This window comes from Trachypithecus francoisi, unplaced genomic scaffold, assembly GCF_009764315.1.
Source record: "Trachypithecus francoisi isolate TF-2019V2 unplaced genomic scaffold, Tfra_2.0 Lachesis_group16, whole genome shotgun sequence".
In the NCBI taxonomy this organism is placed as follows: Eukaryota; Metazoa; Chordata; class Mammalia; order Primates; family Cercopithecidae; genus Trachypithecus; species Trachypithecus francoisi.
Window position 1 is genome coordinate 1,553,676 of NW_022681461.1, and position 22,012 is coordinate 1,575,687.

Sequence of the window (22,012 nt, forward strand, 5' to 3'; positions counted from 1 at the left end):
AAGGGGCCAGTGTGAACACCGCGGACTCTGCCCTTCCTGGGCTTCCGCCTGTGCTGGGGGCTCTGCTTCCAGGAACGGTGAGTGAACTTCCCCCGCCTTCCCCCGGAGGGCGCCACACAGCGATGTCGGAACTTCCGCCGCACAGAGATGCCACCTGGCGGTTATGTGACGTCACGGAATGGGAGGGGCTTGTTCCTGGAGCCAGAGGCCCTGCTACAGCTGAGGCCTCTCCACCAAAATACTGATAACCAGCTCGGCTCAGGATTTAAGGGGAGGGAATCCTTCGCCCCTAAATGTGACCACGTGAGCTGCCGGTCCCTTTGGCCTCACGGACCCACAGCAGGACAGATGTCACATGCTGGAATGTTGTCTTGGGTAGAATTTCACAGTCCAGGACCTGCTCACACAGATACCCTATGCCAGTCTCCAGGAGCCTCACTTGTCCTTTTGAAATTCAGTATCCTTAGTCCCTCCCAATTAGACGGATTCAATAGAGGAGTAGGGGACAAGAAACTGCAAATTAGCATCCAAGGCCAAGCCCCTTCTCCCTCTAGAGAAGATAAGCTATCAAGCATTTGCTTTTAACGAACAACACCTGAGAAGAACCACCTCCCAAATGCTCGTTGTATTCCAATGACGTAAATATGCAATCAGTGGAGGAGCTGACAGAGCGGCCATTTTCACACTAAATCGGAGTATTCTTTCTGACAAAAGCTGAAATTCCTAACAAAGAGATGGTCGTGATCTCAGGACAACTTCTGAAGTTTTCTTTTACACTCAACATTAATTAATTTTTCTTTAATCTAGTGCGTATTGAAACTGCCCTTCTCTTCGTCCCTCCAATAGTGTTACATTTAACCTTCACGTGAGATTGTCTATTTGCAGAGGTGGCCTGGCCCAGAACGTTATGTTTTTTTTCCCATAATCACCGTGTGCTTTCATTGTAGCTGTTATCGTTTGTTAAAGCACAGCCAGATGGACTCTGTGTCCCAGTCCCCGAGTTAGCTGACTGCCAGGGCAGGGAGGCCATGTTGCTCCACACTTTTTTGAAGAAGGCCTTACCTTGATTCCATATGTTTCAGAATTAGCTGTGTCATCTACAAGAGAAGGCCAAAGGTAAGCCCGACAAGGAACTAAGTAGCAGTGCAAGGGGGCGGGATGGAATGGGGAAGGGAGAGCGGGAGGAAGCTGGGAAAGAGCCTCATCTTCTCAGAAGGCCTTGAAAATTGCTGGCACTCATTGGAGGTCACTCTGGCCACATTAGAGTCTGGCTAGAACCCACAGCAGCCAACCTAGACAAATGACAGGCTGTTCTGGGGCCTCTGGTTTCTTCCCCCTAAAGCTAATGTCTTCCTGGAAAAAGAGGGCAGTGAAAAATTGGGTGAATTGGCTTACAGCTGTGGGACCAACACTGAGGTTCCCATGATACTCTTCATTCTGCCGGACAGGCCAAAGTGGACTGGCCATGAGCTGGAACTGGGGAGCTATGCGGAAACCTAACAAGACTCTGTAGAGAGAAGAACACCTCTTCAATTCAACAGCAGCCGCTTACGCAGCCTGCAGCCGGGCTGTGAAATAGCTCTGTGGACACAGCACGTGGCCACTCCTGTGTATCAGAATTACAAGAGCCTTGAGAAGCCCCTTCCCCCTCCCAGCCTACAGACCCCTGAAAAGGTCTTCTCTGCCATTTCGGGAGCCTAAAAGAACCTTTTGTTTCAAAATTGCAAGGTGCACATTCTACAAACGAAGGAAGAGGCAACCCCATGGACTGAAGTGTTCTCTGAGGTAAAATTGACCAGAATCAGGCCTGACTGCAGCAGGTTTGAGACAAGGGACCCAAGTGAAAGGAGAGGGGCAGAGACATCAAGGCACCTGGGGACTGGAAGACACAGGCCGCCCATTTCTCGATACTGTCTAGGGGCCCTGCAGCAGCTCCTCGCAGGTGCCCACTCCCAGGCCAGGCCCCAGCCTGTCTCAGAGCCTCCAGGGAATGTCTTTGCTGCTGGGGGACCAGGGGGCCAGGGCAGTGGGCGGGGGCAGGGGCTCTCTAGAACCACTAGGCTGCCTGTGGAACACTGGATTTTGAGGAAGAAGAGGGAGGATGAGGGGCGAGATGGTGTCAGCCCTCTTTCCGTGAATGACTTCCTAGCGATATTGTATAAACCTTTTCAGCCAGCACCCACATTGCCTCAAAGCCTCCCGAACAAACTCACTAGCCCCATTGGCTGAATGATCCCAATTAGAGAGACAACACTGAATCTTGTGGGTCCCTGCCTCAAGGCTTCCAACATTCAGTTTCTTATTCCACCTTCCCTTTGCCCTCAAACGCATATTCTCCCATCCCTGCCGGAAAGAGCACTCGACCATCTCCAGATGGCTCCTTGGAAATAATGCAGTTTCTCTAGTCACGCTTCTAACCAGCAAGGTTCACTGGGGCATGGTCTACTTAGAAGCTAAACTTCTATTTATTTTATTTGTTACTTAGGGAACTTAGTGTTTATCAATACATAATTTTTTTAAACAAATCAAAGCATTTCTCTGCTAAAGGAGTCAGAGGGTTGTCAAGTACATTTGGGAAATGCCTATGATCAAACAGCCCAAGACTAAAAGGTCAGTTGTAAAATAACGTGAAAGACTTTAGTGGTGAGGCTACAGATGACAGTTAGACACACAAAACTCATAATTGCATCAGCTGGGGGCTCCAAAAAGCCATCAATTGCTAAGCATAAAAAGATGTGTGTACCCCATAGCAACTGAGCAAGAAACCATAAAATGCCAACGTGCTGACAGAAAAACAACCAAGAGTTGTTGTCAGCTCAACTTACCCATCTGAAAAAAAAATTTTTTTTTGTCTACTCTCCCTCCATTTCCCCTCCTTATCTTAACAGCAGCCTGGCTTTCTTTGGGAAATCTGTCCTCCCCTACTGCCAGTCCACGGTGCTCAGATGGGTGAGACTGGGTCTTCCACTACTCTCCAACCAGGGTCCCAGCTCCTTGAAATCAGGAATCAGACTTTACTCATCCCTGCAGTCCCACTGACCTTCCAGAGTGGTCACCAAGGCTGCCATATACAGCTGTGAATGTTGTGTACTGAGCAAGGTGCCCAGCTGTGGGGTTAGTGCAGGTGGGGAGCTCAGAGCTCACTCACAAGCCACGTGCCCTAGTAGAGGAAGAGGGCTCTGTCCCCAGAGGAAGGGGGAACACGTCATTCACACAAAATCCTCATCTACTCACCAAGTCACGCAGCCACAAGCTGTGTCCGTTCTTAAACAGTACCTTTCTCTAAATGGTCTATATAGGATAGCTTTGAGGGACTCGTGCTATACATCTTTGTGCAGCTGACCCTCATCAAAGAACTTGAATGCTGAATGGTGCCTAAGACATCTCTTGATCCACAGCCATTTTATTTTTATTTTTATTTTTTGTTTTTCTGAGACAGAGTCTTGCTCTGTCGCCCAGGCTGGAGTGCAGTGGTGCGATCTCGGCTCACTGCAACCTCTGCCTCCTCGGTTCAGGAGATTCTCCTGCCTCAGCCTCCCAAGTAGCTGGGTTTACAGGCGTCCGCCACCACACCTAGCTAATTTTTGTATTTTTAGTAGAGATAGGGTTTCACCATGTTAGCCAGGATGGTCTCGATCTCCTGACCTCGTGATCCACCCGCCTCAGCCTCCCAAAGTGCTGGGATTACAGGCGTGAGCCACCGCGCCCGGCCGATCCACAGCCTTTTAATAGCAGATGCAGAACCTCAAGTTCAAGGGGGTTACATAACTTGTCCAGTGCTGTCCGACTAATTAGTAGCTGTGCTGGGACCAGAACACAGATGAACTTGAGCTTTGATTCAACAAATATTTATTGAACAACAAAAGTTCAGAAAATGCAAGCCATGCCCTCCGTCAGTTTTCCAAAATAAGCTTTCCTCTATCTACAAAGCCTAAAGTTAGAGGAAGATACTAATTTTGTTTAAGTTGTCTCTGAATCCTGACTACGTTTCAGCATCATCAAGCTTAATATGTTGTGACATGTGACAAAACTGAAAGCAGAAATAGAATTCAGATACAAGGGAGAGTTGAATCCATTACTGTGTTTTCTAGATGAAAAACAGAACAAGACAATTACAAGACCACGACATGGCCTCACAACTAAGTGCGGTTCGATTTCAAAGAATGCTGCTTCTACAGTGGACGGGCACAATTCTCCTGAGTTGCCAAACTTCAACAGCTACTACATGTTAATGCATTTCACACATATATGGATCACATACCTTGACTACGGAGGTGATGTTACAATGGATGACTCTCTGTAATAAATAATCACAACCACACATCAACCGGATGATTAGAGAAATTCTCCTGGAAAGTAGTCAGTGCTAAAGAACCATGAAGAGGGTAAAAGTGCATGTCTGAGCGGTTTCATCATTCACCCTATGAGCAAACTAGGCTCATCACTGACTTCCAGCAAGCATGCACTAGCATCAAGAAACATCTGACTCCCATTCTGTCCTTCTGTACCTATGTCATGTTGACTAGACGTCAATTAAGAGTTTCTGGGAAAACTTGGAACTATATTACTGGAGGAATATAGATACGGTTTTTCAAAGGGAGCTATTCCATTCCCAGCTGGAGGAAGAGGGGTTAGCATATGTGAGTCTAGGAGAACAGAAAGGCAGATGGTTGTACAATATAAGGTAGAGGTTCTGGGCTATGGAGGGCAGGTAAAGAACCCACTAGAATCACCCGAGATAAAGAGAAAGGAAAAGAGGATGGACACAGACACTAGCACAAACACAGACACACACAGGCAGAGGAGCAACCCTGGAACTTGCTTTGTGGAGAGACATAGACTTGTGCCAGAAACAGAGTGTGGGGGACAGAGCCCGCGCAGGAGATGTGTGGTCCTGAGAGGAGTTTGGTGAGGGTGTGCAGCAGCGCCCAAGCAGTCTGGCATTATCACCCGGTGCAGCAGACTCGGGGCTTACACAGGACTGCAGGATACCTGCAGACGTGGGGAATGGAAGCATGAGGGCCTGTTCAGATTGGTGTAGCCCTGTGACTCCAAAGGTCAGGGCCTAAGGAAGGGTCAACAAATTGTGCCTTCAAAAACTGTTAAATGCGGCTGGGCGCGGTGGTTCACACCTGTCACCCCAGTATTTTGGGAGGCCGAGCCAGGCGGATTACCTGAGGTCAGGCATTTGAGAGCAGCCTGACCAACATGGTGAAACCCCATCTCTACTAAAAATACAAAAACTAGCTGGGTGTGGTGGTGCATGCCTGTCGTCCCAGCTACTCAGGAGGCTGAGGCAGGAGAATAGCTTGAACCCAGGAGGCGGCGGTTGCAGTGAGCCGAGATCATGTCACTACACTCCAGCCTGGGCGACAGAGGGAGACTCCATCTCAAAAAGAAAAAAAAAAAAAAGGACTGTTAAATCCATTAAAAATATACTCCCAACCAACAACGGCAGCCATGGGTCTGAGTCAAGCTTACTGAACTTACAATCCTGCCAGCCACAGAGTTTGTGTCATGTACTTCCCTCACACTAAAAGTTAAACAAATCTTGGTACCTGGGAAGACAGAGAAAGCCAAAGAGCTGGTCTTCTCCCCTGTGTGGTCACAGCTGCGAATGTGTTAGGCAGAATTACCCTTTATAAAGTGGAGTGCAGCGCCCCAAAAGAGTGGGATAATGGACAGGTACATTTTGATGTGCAGAGAAGGAAGATGTCCCTATCCCAGAGATATCATGAAAAGTGGTGCTCGTGACTATGGATCGAGCGCTCAGGTGAAGAGAAAAGGGGCCTGAATACACACAGTCCAGGCTTTCGGCCGGAAGCACGCTTCCATCACTCCTTCCCGGGCCTGACTCATTACCCAGCCAGGGGACCCAGAACCTGGGTAAGAGGAAAGTATACACAGAAGGACACAAGTCTACCTGGATTTCATCTGGCGCGTTCAGGAAATGGCTTGGGAGAAGGTTTGGAAGCATTCCGACGTTGTTGACTGGCAGAAAGAAGCAAAACAAAAATGTGTCAGAAGATCAGGTGGAAGATTTTCCCAAAGAAACATGTGCAAAAAGATTGACATGTAAGGTTGTTCATCGCAGCGTGATTTGATAACAGTGAGGAAACCGGAGGGAAAATTTTGTCCCGTAGTAGGAGACACCATCAGTGAATCATGGGGTTGTCATATGTTGGAATGCAGTGTAGTCATTAAAGTCTATGACTGGGCTGTTTACATGGGAGAAGATGCATGAGGTAAGCTTTTTAAAAATATATGACAAAACAGCACATACGTATAATTCTGGTTTTGAAAATATGTGTGTGTTTAGGATTAGAAAAGTATGCACCAAAAGGCTATCTCAGAGTATTGGGATTTTAAGAGATTCATGTTTGTTTTATCAGCCTATCTATTCTTTCCAATTTTTCTGCAATGATATACTGTACACTTTCATATATAAAAATGTAATTATTTTTAAAATTCAGCAGAAGGTTTAGAAATCCAATTTGACTTTCTTCTATGTATACTATAAACACTGCACTGTGCACATGGCCATAAAATACCTTGTCTGTAAATCATTACAGAAACAAATATTATATTGTTTTCTAAATAAGAGAGTCAATTCTCAACTAACTATACAGTATTTCATGGATCAATCACAGCAATGTTTGTTTGCTAAACTAATTCCTTTAGGCCAATGTTTCTGGGATTCTTTTTCTGCCAAATGTCAACACCAGTTCCATAAAAGACAATTCATTTTAATATTAGAAAATATAGTCAGTCCGGCTGGGTGAGGTGGCTCACACCTGTAATCCCAGCACTTTGGGAGGCTGAGGTGGGTGGATCACGAGGTCAGGAATTTGAGAGCAGCATGGCCAATATGGTGAAACCCTGTCTCTACTAAAAATACAAAAATTAGCTGGGCGTGGTGGCGGGTGCCTGTAGTCCCAGCTGCTTGTGAGGCTGAGGCAGGAGAATCACTTGAACCTGGGAGGTGGAGGTTGCCGTGAGCTGGGATCGCACCACTGCACTCCAGACTGGGCGACAGAGTGAGACTCCGTCTCAAATAAAAAAAGAAAATATAGTTGGGGGTTGAAATATATATGTCTGATACATTCCAAACCAATATATAAATTTTTTTATTCAGTGATGCCTCTAGAAGTGTGCTTTGATATTCAACTTAATGCTATAGCTTAAAATATAGTCATGGTTTCAGTATAAATTACCATGAAATAATCAGGTGTCACTAATCAGTGTCAGGTTATTTCACTGATGTATTACAACAAGCTTTGCATCTTGCAATTTACTCACCTAAAATTCCAATTTCTAAGCCTGTAAGTTTTTCTTTAATATGCTCGTAGATGTCATCTTTGGTAAAATCTGCTTGTATAATCTTCACACTCCTCCCTGTAGTCCGCTCTACATGAGAGATAACAGTTTTTTAATGAACAGGGATCCAGATGCCCCCCGCCCGTGAAGTTTCCACCAGTGCTCCTGTATTACCTGAGCAGACATTGAAGAGGACAGCCCATTGCCCCAAACAGAAATGGGAGATGGCACTGGGTAAATGCTGGGAGGTGCTAAGAGATTGGTGAATGGTGGTTTCTACATGTCCCTAAGAGTTACTGCAGGGACGCGTATATGCATTAAGAGATTTACTGCAGCGGTTCTCAAAGTGAAGTCCACAAACCACAGCATCCGGGTTTACAGGGAAACTTGTCAGAAACGCACATTCTCGGGCTCTACCCCAGACCGACTGCATCGGAAACTGTGGGTGAAGCCCAGCCAGCCACCTGCTTAACACACCTCTGAGTGACTTTGCTGCTTGCTCAAGTTTGAGACATCGGACTGACAGCTGTAAAAGCAAGATCTGACACTGCCTCTGCTCATAAGTGTCAAGTCTCCTCCACACAGACCCACCAACTCTTTGTATTTGTCCAATGCTTTAGCATTCACAGAGCATTTACATACACGATGTCTTAGGTCATCGTCCCTACCACATTCTAAAGTAGACATTATGGTTTTCATTTTCCAGAGGAGAAAATGAAGGCTCAGAGAAGCTAACACACCCAAGACCGTCCACTCTCTGGTCACTCCACGTTCAATGCGCTCCCCACTACTCTGTGCTCACTTGCCTTCTGTGGGAGTTTTCCGGCAGATGTGAAAGCAACAAGCAGAGTTTACCAGTAGCTTGGTGAGCTGCTTTGCTTTGGAGTTAGCTGGTATTTGTGGGCCAAGCAATCTTGAGGCATAGTTTGGGGGTGGACAATACTTTCAGGACAAAGACACTACTTACTTTTCAAAAGGATGATAAAAAGCACATTTCAGCATTGTGAGGCAAACACTGAGGATTGTCTCAGTCCTAGTCAAAGTTACTTCTGATATCCAGACACAGAACAAAAGCAGAATTCATGGGTCCAAGGGCACTGCCCTCCACGGTGTGACTGCACAGCCCACACCTCCCACACCCATCTCCTGTCCCAGATCTCCCCCAGGGAGACAAGGCTCACCCCTGACAACCCACCATGGTCTTCACAAGTCTCCAGAACTAACGTCTCATCCCTTTGAGTTAAAGAGTTTATTAATGATTAAATTAATAATTATTAAAATTCAAAGGTCCCAAAAGAAATATGATTATCATTATTAACAAAAGAACACTTCAGAGCAAATCCTAATAAGAAAACATTGTGATATAAAAGTTGCCTCAGGGTTGCACAGTGTACAGCCTCCGCGTCCATACATGATGATCCTGGATCAAAACTGTTTTTAAAATCTGACAAACACCAGTGAGCACTGTCGCTCATCCTCCTGCCAGAAGCAGAGCACAGGCATAGGGAAGGGAAGTCCCAAACACTGATCTTGTTTTTGTTTTTGTTTTTGTTTTGAGACAGAGTCTCGCTCTGTCGCCCAGGCTGGAGTGCAGTGGTGCAATCTCAGCTCACTGCAAGCTCCGCCTCCCAGGTTCATGCCCTTCTCCTGCCTCAGCCTCCCGAGTAGCTGGGACTACAGGCACCCGCCACCGCACCCGGCTAATTGTTTGTATTTTTAGTAGAGACGGGGTTTCACCGTGTTAGCCAGGATGGTCTTGATCTCCTGACCTCATGATCCGCCTGCCTCAGCCTCCCAAAGTGCTGGGATTACAGGCGTGAGCCACCGCACCCGGCCACTGATCTTGCTTTTGAAGGGAGTGGCATAAGCAACCAGGCAGCCAGGGCCTCAAGAATGAGCAGGGCTGATCTAGCGATGAAGGCACCACCCCAAAGGAGAAAGTGGACCTATCTGTGCCTCAGCTGGTTCCTGCTTCCCCCGGCTCCCAGAGCCAGTGTGCACTGAAGGTGACACCTTCCATCCCGCCCTCTGCTTTGTAACCAGGCTGCCCAGGAGAGTTGGTGCCCCAGGCTCTGAGAGCAGATGGGGGGATGCCAAGTATGTCAACTGGCAGGGTGGGAGCAGGCTTGGTTGGTGGGCTCCACACACATCTCCCTTATTTGGGGGGACACTCACCGATCTCTGTGGCAATGGCCTCTAGTTTTTCCAGCGTCCGGCTAATAAGCACGACGTTGAGCCCACGTTTTGCTAGCTGAGAGTGGGAGTGAAAAACCAAAAGAGACAAGGATGGTGAGCAGACAGGGAGGGTTTGTGTCGAGGTGACTTGGTCCCGAGGCTGTGCGTGTACTGGCAGGGTGACGTGGCTGCTTCACCTGGGTTGAAGTGTGCAGAATGTGACAAAGCTTTCTGGGCTAGGAATAGCACAGCCCCAATGGGCCAGGCTAACTAGCAGGCCATCATGAGAGGCGTTACCACTTGTTGTGTGTTTATTGTGTGCCGGGGACTTTTCTAAGTGCTTTTGTTGTCCAGGACCACAAACTGAAAGTGCTTCTCTGAAGTTCATGGGCTCAGCTACGCATCAGAATTTAAAATACTGGGGACTGTATACTATATCTTATGCAGCAGGGGGTGGAGCAGCATTCCATAGTAAAAGCAGTGTTTCTGCAACTACTTTTTTTTTTTTTTTTTTTTTTGCGATGGAGTCTCGCTGTGTCACCCAGGCTGGAGTGTAGTGGTGCAATCGCGGCTCACTGCAACTTCCAACTCCCGGGTTCAAGCGATTCTCCTGCCTCAGCCTCCCAAGTAGCTGGATTACAGGCATGCGCCACCAAGCCCAGCTAATTTTTGTATTTTTAGTAGAGACAGGGTTTCCCCATGTGTAAAGACGGGGTTTCCCCGTGTTGACCAGGCTAGTCTCAAACTCCTGACCTCATGTGATCCGCCCACCTCAGTCTCCCAAAGTGCTGGGATTACAGGCCTGAGCCACCATGCCCGGCCATCTGCCCCAACTTTTGAGCTGCTTCCTATGCACAAGGACACCCTTCTTGTGGCTTACTCGACCTGAGACCTTTCTTCCTGTTTTCTGACTCCCAACAGAAGAGTAAATGGGATGGGGAGCATAGGGTGGAGAGCTGGACGCATCCCCTGAGACCAGCAGGGCGGCCCTGCAGAGTGGGTAACCCCTGGACTCCCGAGGTTGCACGGGGGACATGTAAATGTGCGTCGCCGGAGGTGTGTCTGTATCTAAAACTGTTACCAGTGAGAAAAGTTAGAGTTTTTCCTGAAAGACGAAAGGAAAAACCAACATTCGTTTAAACAGAGACGGATGACATTTGCATTAGTGACAAAGGCCCCAGTTTATTGAAATCTGTCTCTGTGGTTTCAGTCAAATGATTCATACCGTTATTTTCTTTAATTGTGGTAAAATACAACGTAGCAAAATCTACCATCTTAAGAAAAATGTGGAATACTTTACGAATTTCTGTGTCATCCTTGGGAACTCATGCTAATGTTCTCTGTATGGTTCCAATTTTAGTATATGTGTTGCAGAAACAAGCACTACGCTGTTATTTTAAGAAGTTACGTATTATAGGCTGGGCACGGTGGCTCACACCTGTATTCCCAGCACTCTGGGAGGCCAAGGCAGGCAGACCACCTGAGGTCAGGAGTTCAAGACCAGCCTGGCCAACATGGTGAAACCCTGTCTCTACTAAAAATCCAAAAAAAAAAAAAAAATTAACTGGGCATGGTGGCACACGCCTGTGATCCCATCTATTTGGGAGGCTGCAGCAAGAGAATTGCTTGAACCCAGGAGGTGGTGGTTGCAGTGATCCGAGATTGTGCCACTGTACTCCAGCCTGGGTGACAGAGCAAGACTCCGTCTCACAAGAAAGAGTTACATATTATAGAAAACACATAAGAAGCTGAATTATAGTCTATAAGATATAGTCTCCAAAAGCTAGTAATTCACTATAGCCCACAGTCTCAGAATCACCCAAGGAAATGTCAAAAAAAAAAAAAAAAAAAACACCGATTCCCACCAAACCATCTGATATGGTTTGGATCTCAAGTCAAATTGTAATCCCCAGTGTTGGAGGTGGGGCCTGGTGAGAGGTGATGAGATCGTGGGGACCATTTCTCATGGTTTAACACCATCCCCCAGGTGCTGTCCGTGCTAAGAGTGAGTCATCGAGGGATCTGGTGATTTAGAAGTGTGTGGCACCTCCCCTCTCTTCCTGCTGCTCCAGCCATGTGATGTGCTCACTCCCCTTTTGCCTTCCGCAGTGCTTGTAAGTTTCCTGAGGCCTCCAAAGCTGAGCAAATGCAAGCATCATCCTTCCTGTACAGCGTGCGGAACCGTGAGCCAATTAAACCTCTTTTCTTCATAAATTACCCAATCTCAGGTATTTCTTTATAGCAGTGCAAGAACGAAATAATACACCATCCTGATAAAAATCTCTGGGGTGGAAGCCTCAGGATTTTCATCTTTTTCTGTTTGTATTTATTAAATTATACTATTATATGCACAAATACATCCTCATTGTAAAAGATTCCAACAATGCCAAGGAAAAAAATGTCTCCAAGACTGCCCCTGCCTATTTCCCCACCCACCCCTAGGCTCCCACCACCTTTAGTTGTTGTTGAGCCTTCCCTAACTTTTTCTCTACATTTACAGGCATATATCGGCACATATAGAAATAAAGGTTTCTTTTGTGAGTTTTATTTATTTTTATCCTACATAAATGACATTATAAGCAGTGTCCTGCAATATTCTTTTTAACGTAATGACATATTTTATCTCTAAGAATCGTGTATATTTCCATAGCAGTGCACGAAGAACCACTTGATTCTTTTCTATTGCTCCATGGTATTCTAGAGTTCACCTTAGGGCGTTTCCAAGTTTTTCTATTACCAATCTTGCTACAGTGAAAGATCTTCCATATAGCTCTTTGTATATATGAGTAAATTAATTCCTATATACTGTATAGGAATATTTGGGACTACAGATGCATGCCATCATGCCTGGCTAACTCTTTATTTTTTGTAGAGATGAGGTCTCACTATGTTGGCCAGGCTAGTCTTAAACTCCTGGGCTCAAGTAGTCTTCCCGCCTCAGCCTCCCAAAGTGCCAGGATTACAGGGGTAAGCCACCACACCTGGCTCGTTTGTTGTCATCCAATTATCCAATTATCAGTGGGGCTAAGCATCATTTGCTATGTTATGTGTGAGTTACCAGTACATACCCCTTGCCCATTCTTCTATGGAGTAACTTATCATTTTCTTATCAATTTGTAGAAGTCGTATATATCCCCGGTATTGATTATTTGCCTGCCATGTACATAGCAAGTATTTTCTACTTTGTTTCTGGTGCCCTTGTCATACATTATATACTACTTGTAATGTTATCAAATGTGTGAATGTTTTCCTTGTTTTATATGTTCTTTTTGATTTTCCTTAACTTCAAGGATATAAATATGTTTTTCTATATCCTTTTTGTTTGTTTATTTTTGAGAATGGTATGAGGTTGAAATTATTCCACAATATGTTTTTCAAATTGGGTGCCTAATTGTCTCAACAACATTCTCCACTGTCCATTCATTCCTAATTTAAAATGTTGACTTAGTCATATGCTCAGTTCTCATGTTTGCCTGGGGCTGTTTCTGGTTTATTGTTTCCGTCGCACTGACCTATTTATCAATCTCCACACCAGGGCTACTTCTGATTTAATCGTAAGCTTATATTAGCCTTTGATAGCTTTCCAATATTTGCGTATTTTTGACCTCATTATCTTAGCTGACCCCTCCTATACAATGTTAAGGAAGCTCCTACCATTTATTATTCTCTTTCGAAATTTTATTTCATCTTCTTTGTTTAATCTTCCAAATAAATGGGAAAATTGTCTAGACAAGTATTAAAGTAGGGATATTTAGGGAAAAATTTATATCTTTTCAGGAATCAGTTGTCTTACCCATAAGTATATTATAGTATCCATTTTTTTTCAAATCTCATATAGCCTTCTAAACATTTAAAAGATTTTTCATGTAAATCCTGGACATTTCTTGTTAGGTTTGTGTTAATTAGGATAACATTAGTTGCTGTAACAAATAACTCCATAATTTCAGCCTTTTAACACAAAGGAAGTCTGTTTTTGTCTTACGTAGCAGACCCTATTTCACATTTGGGAACCCATTCAGGACCCAACGCTGAGACAGCGTTTGTCATCTTTACTGCCAGGTCTCCAAGATTGCTCTGGGCTTCGCCATCCAGCTAGTGCCAGGATTGAGAGGGGCTGGAGAAGATATGCCCTCTGTTAACCACCTTGATCAAGAAGTGACCCACATCCTTTCTGCTTGCTTTCATTTGCAGAATGAGTTGCATGGCCTCACATAGATGTCAAGGAGCCTGGGAAGTGCCCTGCTGGGAGCCATTTGCCAGCTGCAACTCCACTCAAAGAAGAGAGAGTAGGGATCTGGGTGGACATTGAGTTGCTCCTGCCACCAGGATCTTAAGTTTATTCACTGCCATGGTGAGCTGAGTTATTCTGGATAGAAGACACCTCAGGATGAAGTAGGTAGGTTCAATTCCTGTCTCTACCACTTATTTCTGTCAGCGCAAGTCAGTTGTTCTGGGGATCACAGAAGGGAATACATTCAAAAATGTGTGGCGCAGCTGGGTGCATTGTCTCACACCTGTAATCTCAGCACTTTGGGAGGCCGAGGTGGGCAGAGTACGAGGTCAGGAGTTCGAGACCAGCCTGACCAACATGGTGAAACCCTGTCTCTACTAAAATATAAAAGTTAGCCGGGCGTGGTGGCGCACGCCTGTAGTCCCAGCTACTCAGTGGGCTGAGGCAGGAGAATCACTTGAACCCGGGAGGCAGAGCTTGCAGTGGGCTGAGATGGCGCCACTGCACTCCAGCCTGGACAACAGAGCGAGACTCTGTCTCAAAAAAAAAAAAAGGTGTGTGGCAGAGAATCTGTCACATAAGAAGCCCTCAATTGTGTTACCTATTTTTCTATATATTCTAATTTGTTATTAATCGTGAGTGGGAGCTCTTTAAACAGCCACCTCACAGAATTTTTTATTTGTTCTGATAGTCTGTTCATCAGTGTTTGGTTTTCATCACAGACAATAGTATTCTCTACAAAGAGTACAGTTTTGTCCCTTTCTTTCCAATATTTGCATGTTTTTGGCCTCATGATCTTGGCAGACACCTCCCACACTTACAGTGTTTCTCAGGATGCAAGCATGAGGTTTCCTGTCACTTCTGGTAGATGTTCTTTATCAATTTAAGAACAATTACATCTGTTCCTTTTTTCCCAATTACTTTTTTAATAAACTGCTGGATTCAGTTGGCAAATATTTAAATTGGATCATACTTCTCTGATGCCATCCTTGTCCCATTTTGGTATCTGAGTCATGCTCATCTGTCTGGATAATTTATCAAACATGTACAGGATCAACTTGTCCCAGGAGCTTCCCAGTTTTAAAACTGAAAGTCCCACATCTGAAATCACCTTTGCAAAAATTGTAACAGTGAGAAAATTATGGCAATAAAAGAGATCTGATCTAATCAACCCCTTATCTTGCCCTTAAGCTTCCAAATTATCCTTAATTATTCTTGGGTTTGGGCCAAGCTAACTTTGGGAGATACTTAGTTTGTGATTTAAATTATAATAACCCGTTCCCAAAACTCAACCACCTTGGTAAAGCTAATGAAGGGCCAGCAGGCTAGGGAGAGGAGAGGAGCCTGAACTCTGCTAAGGTGGAGACATAAAGGATTACCCAGCATTATATTGGAGGTCACGAGCTAGGCAACATCCCCCAGTTACTCTTGCAGACAAATATCACTATTGTACAAGCCAAGATTGGCCTTTTGAGATGTCTTTTCAGGTTTTTTGCATTTCTGATGACTGATGGTTCCACCTTGACCTGCCAGTCACTCCTGTTGTCCCCCATTCAGCCGGCTCTGCGTGAATTAAGCTCTTTTTCTATTGCAGTTCTGCTGTCTTGATAAATCAGCTCGACCTCGGCAGCAGGCAAAATGAACCCGCTGGGTGGTTACCCATCCGAGGAACGCTCCAAGCACAGAAAAATCAAAAGTCAGAGTTAACCAGCCTAGAAATATGGGGCGGGGCGGGGGGGGTTTCTTATTCCTTGAGGATTTGGTGATAGTGTAAACATGTCTGGACATCTTATTCAGCTGTAGTTCTTCATAACTGCCTCTTTCATTTTTTTCATAACTACTAATCACTTGGTGTTTTTCTACTTCTTCTTAAGCCAATCGTGATCATTTATAATTTTCACAGAAAATTGTTTATTTCATCCAGATTTTCAATTTTTCAGTACAAAGATTTAAATGGTATTTTCTTCCTCTCTTTTTCTTCTTCCTCTTCTTTTTGAAATAAATTTCCTCTTCTGTAGCTAGCTTCCTAGAATTGGTCCTTTTCTTTCTTCTTTTTTGTGCTTCTTCTTTGTTTTTTTCTGAGACAGCATCTCACTCGTCGCCCAGGCTGGAATGCAATAGCTGGATCAGAGCTCACTGTAATCTTGAACTCCCAGGCTCAAGCAATGCTCTCACCTCAGCCTCCTGAGTAGCTGGGATTACAGGTGTGTGCTACCATTCCTGGCTAATTTTCTAATTTTTTGTGTATATGAGGTCCCACTACTTCGCCCAGGCCAATCTCAGACTCCTGACTTCAAGGGATCCTCTTGCCTCCTCCTTGCAAAGTGCTGGGATTATAGGCATCAGCCACAGAGCCGGACCTCTTTTTTTTTTTTTAAATTTAAGATTTTTCAAAGATTTGTCTCTTATTTGGCATTTTTAAAGAATTGGTTTGACTGTTGGTTTGCTTTAAACTGATCAATTCCATTTCTTCCTGTGTTTTTTATATTATCAGTTTTTGTTCTCTATTAATTTCCTCCTTGTATCTCTTTTGGAATTTTTTTTTTTTTTTTTTTTTTTTTTGAGACGGAGTATCGCTCTGTGGCCCACGCTGGAGTGCAGTGGTGCAATCTAGGCTCACTGCAAGCTCCGCCTCCCAGGTTCACACCATTCTCCTGCCTCAGCCTCCCAAGTAGCTGGGACTACAGGCACCTGCCACCACGCCCGGCTAATTGTTTGTATTTTTAGTAGAGATGGGGTTTCACCGGGTTAGCCAGGATGGTCTCAATCTCCTGACCTCGTAATCAGGCCGCCTCGGCCTCCCAGAGAGCTGGGATTAATAGGCGTGAGCCACCGTGCCCGGCCACTGATCTTGCTTTTGAAAGGAGTGGCAGAAGCAACCAGGCTTCTTGTTCCTTTTCTAGAGTTTCTTGGAAGCTAAATCTGTTTATAATCTTTCTTATTTTCTGACAGATGCCTTTAAAGCCGAAAGTTTCCATCTGCGTAGCACCTTGGCTGCAATTCATGAGAGTACCCACTTTTATTTTTTCTGTAATCTTAGAAGTACACTGGAGAATACTTTCTGAGTATAGGTGGGGATGGATATCATTTTCTAATGTTATTTTTAATTTTATTGCATGGTGGTTAGTGAATGTAATGGTATATCTTTTGCTATTTGGAATCAGTCACAGTTTCCTTTGTAGCCTAGTCAGCAGACCATTTATATGAATGGCTCCTGTGTATCCTTCAGGAATATATATGAAATCTTTGTTGGCTACCCAGTCTTGTAAATAGTTGTCTATTAAATTAAACTTGAGGTTTACCAGATGCCCTACCAGGTATTTGTTAATCCAGTATGAGAGGATATTCAAATTCCTTATAGCCTTAATTATTTCTTATTTATGTAATAAGATGTTACATTACAAGTTTCAACAGGAGTGCTAAGACACAATAGACATTAGATCACAAAACGAGTTCAGAGAAAGAACCTAGAAAAAACTGTGTTATTGTAAGATAACAGTGAATATACGTGATGTGTGTCTCTTGTTCTTGGCACAAAGCTCATAATACCCCTATAATTTCCTGATCGATAGGGATGATCTTTGTTACAAAGTTTGGTCTTGGTCCCCAGTTCCCGACACAAGAGTTTCTAAGATTCTTGGAATCTTCAGAGTGATGAGAGTGTGTTTTTGTTGTTGTTATTGTTGTGGTTCCTTACTGCATTGTAGGAGCCTCTCATATATACAACATCAGCAGTTTCAGCAGCAGATGGCATACCAAGGAGCATTTTTAAAAATTTATTTCCATAGGTGTTTGTGGAACAGGTGGTATTTGGCTGCATGAGTTAGTTCTTTAGTGGTGATTGTATGCTTACGAGATGACTGGTGGCTGGGGGCCCCTAGAGAGCTTCAGGATGGGGGCTGGTTGCTGGAGAAATCAACTGTGTGACTGCAGGGTTAGAACCTTCAACCCCACCTCCCGACCTCCTTCTTTGTTCCAAGGAGGGAAGAGGGGCCGGGGATGGAATTAATCTCAAATGGCCAATGACTTAATCAATCATGCCTATGTAACAAAAACTCCATCAAAACCTTTGGCCAGGCGCGGTGGCTCAAGCCTGTAATCCCAGCACTTTGGGAGGCCGAGATGGGCAGATCACGAGGTCAGGAGATCGAGACCATCCTGGCTAACACGGTGAAACCCCGTCTCTACTAAAAAGTATGAAAAATTAGCCGGGCGACGTGGCGGGCGCCTGTAGTCCCAGCTACTCGGGAGGCTGAGGCAGGAGAATGCTGTGAATCCAGGAGGCAGAGCTTGCAGTGAGCTGAGATCCAGCCACTACACTCCAGCCTGGGCGGCAGAGCGAGACTCCGTCTCAAAAAAAAAAAAAAAACCTTTAAGCGACAGGATTCAGAGAGCTTCTAGGCTGCAAACACACGGAGGCACTGGGAGACGGTATCCCCCGAGAAGGCTTGGAGGCTCCAACCCTTCCCCACACCTGGCCCTACGCATCTGTGGTTTGGCCATTCCTGAGCTATATCTCTCATAATAAACTGGTACCAGTAAGTAAGGTGCCTTCCTGAGCTCTGTGAGCCATTCTAGCAGAGTCTTGAACCTAAGGAGGGGTTTGTGGGAGTCCCCGATTTATACCCAGTCAGTGAGAAGTACAGGAGACCTGGGACTTTCAACTGGGATCTGAAGGGCATGGGGGCAGTCTAGTGGGACCGGGCCCTTAACCTGTGGGGTCTGTGCTACCTCTGGGTAGTGTTAGAAATGAATTGAATTGGAGGACATCCGATTGTGTCAAGAGAGTTGGGGAACTGGTTGGTGTGAGGAGAAAACCCCATGCATTTAGTGTCCGAAATGTGAGCAGAAAGAGCACAAAATAATCAGATGGAGCAGGGACCCCTCTTAGGAGCCCGCTGACCACTGCCACCCCTACCAGCATGAAATGAAGGACAAGCTTAGTCCCTCCAAGGGAAATTCCAGGCCCCTAGATAGCCTGAGAAGCACATGAGCAACCTGATGAGTAGCAAGGTAACAGCAGCTTCACGTCATGGCCACGGAGGTTGGCTCGAGATACCAGTTCCCCGCAGCGACTAAAGCTAACGTCTGGACACGTGTCCCTGAGTTATTTTTCCGAAACCCGGAGCCCCCACCAACTGGAAAATACTGTTCACTCGTACGTAGACCTCAGATAAGGGGCAGCTGAGGACTGAACATGGCTGCTGTTTTGTTCTAAACTTCTTCCTAAGGGCTGGAGCGAGTTACGCCCACAGGCCAGACCTTAACATTTCTTTCTGCTGGCCCCAGTTTTTAGACAAAGCTTCACTTCCTTAACCAATTGAAACCGGGGCATTGCTGAATCCACCTGTGACTTATAAGCCCCCACTTCAAGTTATCCCGCCTTTTTCAGACAAACCGGTGTATAACGCCTGTGTATTGACTTACGACTTTGCCTATCTACTTTCCTGAAACCTACCCCTACCTTTAAAAACCCCTGCTTGTGAGCCATTAGGGAGGTCATCTCTTAAGCAGGAGCTGCCTGATCCTCCTTACTCGGCGGCCTGCAAATCATCACCCTCCTTTCCCTCACTGCAAAACCTCAGGGTGGATGTTTGGCTTTACTGCGCCAGGCAAGGCAGCCCAGGTTTTGTTCAGAAAAAGTAATATCTGTGAACTAGAATGTGATTCTTGAGCCCTTCCCAGTGGACCCCTCACTCACAGAAGAAAGATAACAAGATAAAGAGGGAGGCTGGGCACCGTGGCGCACATCTGTAGTCCCAGCAGTTTGGGGGGCCAAGGCAGGAGGATTGCCTGAGCCCAAGAGTTGGAGACCAGTCTGGATAGCACAGTGGGACCCCATCTCTACAAAAAATAAAAATAAATTATCTTGGCATGGTGGCACGTGCCTGTGGTCCCAGCTACTCAGGAGACTGAGGCAGGGGGATCCCTTGAACCCAGGAGGTTGAGGCTGCAGTGTGCTCTGATTGCACACTGCACTCCAGCCTGGGTAACAGAGCAAGACTCTATCTAAAAAAAAAAAAAAATTGGCCAGGTGCAGTGGCTCACAGCCACAATCCCAGCACTTTGGGAGACTGAGGTGGGCGGATCACAAGGTCAAGAGTTCAAGACCATCCTGGTCAACATGGTGAAACCCATCTCTACTTTTAAAAAAATACAAAAATTAGCTGGGCATGGTGGCACACGCCTATAGTCCCAGCTACTCAGGAGGCTGAGGGAGGAAAATCACTTGAACATAGGAGGTGGAGGTTGTAGTGAGCAGAGATTGCACCACTGAACTCCAGCCTGGAGACAGAGTGAGACTCTATCTCAATAAATAAATAAATAAATACATAAATAATTTAAAATAAAAAATAAAAAAAGGTAAAGAGAGTAGCAACTAAGAGGAATGTGTGAAAAGGATTTCTTTGGTTCTCTCTGCTGCCAAACTGTGACTGCCATCCCCATTGGGTCGGGTGTGGAGGGAGCATTGCCTGCCTCTCACCTCGCAGTAAAGGAGAGGGCTCTCAGTAGTCCCTTCCCCTCTTGTTTCAGGATTTATGTTCACTGTGCGTTCTTGTTTTTTATTCCCCCTCTCCTTTTTTGCCTGAATTAGTTCATGTAGGATAGGTAATGTTGTGGCAACAAGTTAACACTGAAATCTCAGCAGTTTAACACAACAGAAGTTTATTTCTTACTTGTTATGCTCAAACTGTAGACTGATCTTTGACCCAGATCCCCCAAAAATCTCATGAGCAGGAGGTTGCTGCTCCTCAGCTGCTCTAATGCTGGAACCTTCTGCTGCCAAGGGCGAGGCCTGCTGCTGAGACTTGGTTCAGACAGTAGAAATGTAAGTGTTTATTCACGATCTCGGCTCACGGCAACCTCGGCCTTCCAGGTTCAAGGGATTCTCCTGCCTCAGCCTCCTGAGTAGCTGGGACCACGGGCATGTGCCACCACGCCCGGCTAATTTTTGCATTTTTAGTGGAGATGGGGTTTCACCGTGTTGCCAGGCTGGTCTCTGACTCCTGACCTCAGGTGATCCGCCCACCTTGGCCTCCCAAAGTGCTGGAATTACAGGTGTGAGCCACTGCTCTTGGCCCAAAACTTCTGTCTCAAAGCACAGAGACCTTGGGAGAAGCAAAGGTGGAGGCAGAGTGCTGTGTGACAGGGCCCGAGGAGGCTGATGCAGGACGGGGTGAATTCGCCAAGGTCAAGGTCCTGCAGAGCAGCGAGCAGCACTTCCATGGGGAGAGCCCACAAAAGGGCCCCACGGGGAAAGAGTCAGTGTCAGTCACCAGACCCAGAGAGGGAGACACGCAGACCTGCCCGATGCCCCTTCCTTGTCCTCCCTCCTATGCTCTCCCATCTCCCTCCTCCTCAGACTTGGGCAGGTTCCCGCATCTCAGTTAGCAACGACGGAATGGAGAACTGCGAGGCCAGGAAAGAGAGAAAACACCGCGGCACTGTCTTCCGACGGCAGTGGCATCCAAAGCAGGCCCTAGCTGTGGGGAGGGGAGATGTAACTTTCATCACAGGGTCAGCATTTGGACTCCTGCAGGTGACTGGCGCTGTAACTACGAAGTGAAACCATGTTTGCATCTGGAACTGACCAAAGGACTTTGTTTCACCTAGGGAGGATCAGTGAGGCAACAGGAGTGGAGGCAGAGAAAGAACCACCACTAAGAGGTTTAAAGAGACACTTAGAAACAGAACGGTCATGAACAACCCCTGAAGAGTCCCATGAGACTGCCAAAACACTGGTTGCACTTTGTGTTTCTCCCTCTGAAAAAGACATGCTAATTGCCCACAGTGGTTGTAAATATGTCAGTTGCTTTTTTTTTTTTTTTTTTTTTTTTTTGAGATGGAGTCTGGCTCTGTCGCCCAGGCTGGAGTGCAGTGGTGTAATCTTGGCTCACTGCAATCTCTGCCCCCCAGGTTCCAGCAGTTCTCTGCTTCAGCCTCCCTAGTAGCTGGGATTACAGGTGCCCACCACCACGCCCGGCTAATTTTTGTATTTTCCGTAGACAAGGGGTTTCACCATGTTGGCCAGGCTGGTCTTAAACTCCTGATCTCGTGATCCACCCACCTCAGCCTCCCGAAGTGCTGGGATTACAGGCGTGAGCCACTGCACCCAGGCAGTTGCTTTTAATTTCTTTACAGTTTCAGTAATTTGAAGTTATATTGTCAGGAATAGAATATGGCCAGTATTCATAATCTGAAATTTATTAATAAGAATATTTTCCTTTTATTAGGTTGGTGCAAAAGCAATCGCAGTTTTTGCCATCAAAATAATGGCAAAAACCGTGA

At 45.8% G+C, this 22,012-nt stretch overlaps 1 protein-coding gene, 1 long non-coding RNA gene and 1 other non-coding gene across 5 annotated transcripts in view; 1 reads left to right on the forward strand and 2 right to left on the reverse strand.

Moving 5' to 3' along the window:
* The window catches only part of HSD17B3 (hydroxysteroid 17-beta dehydrogenase 3), a 59,011-nt gene that overhangs the window by 11,314 nt on the left and 25,685 nt on the right, over window positions 1-22,012 (reverse strand). For 2 of the 3 annotated variants that reach the window (XM_033236648.1, XM_033236647.1), the window contains exons 3-7: window positions 9,493-9,568; window positions 7,300-7,407; window positions 5,924-5,991; window positions 4,262-4,297; window positions 1,063-1,097 (exon numbers count right to left, since the gene is read on the reverse strand). In XM_033236648.1, the coding sequence (XP_033092539.1) occupies window positions 1,063-1,097; window positions 4,262-4,297; window positions 5,924-5,991; window positions 7,300-7,407; window positions 9,493-9,568 (323 nt within the window). The remainder of the gene's footprint in view (window positions 1-1,062; window positions 1,098-4,261; window positions 4,298-5,923; window positions 5,992-7,299; window positions 7,408-9,492; window positions 9,569-22,012) is intronic. The other variant, XM_033236649.1, reaches the window with a different exon arrangement.
* LOC117098280 lies at window positions 86-21,538 on the forward strand. Its single transcript, XR_004443305.1, has 5 exons — window positions 86-1,116; window positions 1,729-1,785; window positions 13,684-13,888; window positions 20,462-20,552; window positions 21,338-21,538. It is a non-coding gene; the product is annotated as an uncharacterized LOC117098280 (long non-coding RNA).
* LOC117099474 lies at window positions 10,773-10,876 on the reverse strand. Its single transcript, XR_004443812.1, has one exon. It is a non-coding gene; the product is annotated as a U6 spliceosomal RNA (small nuclear RNA).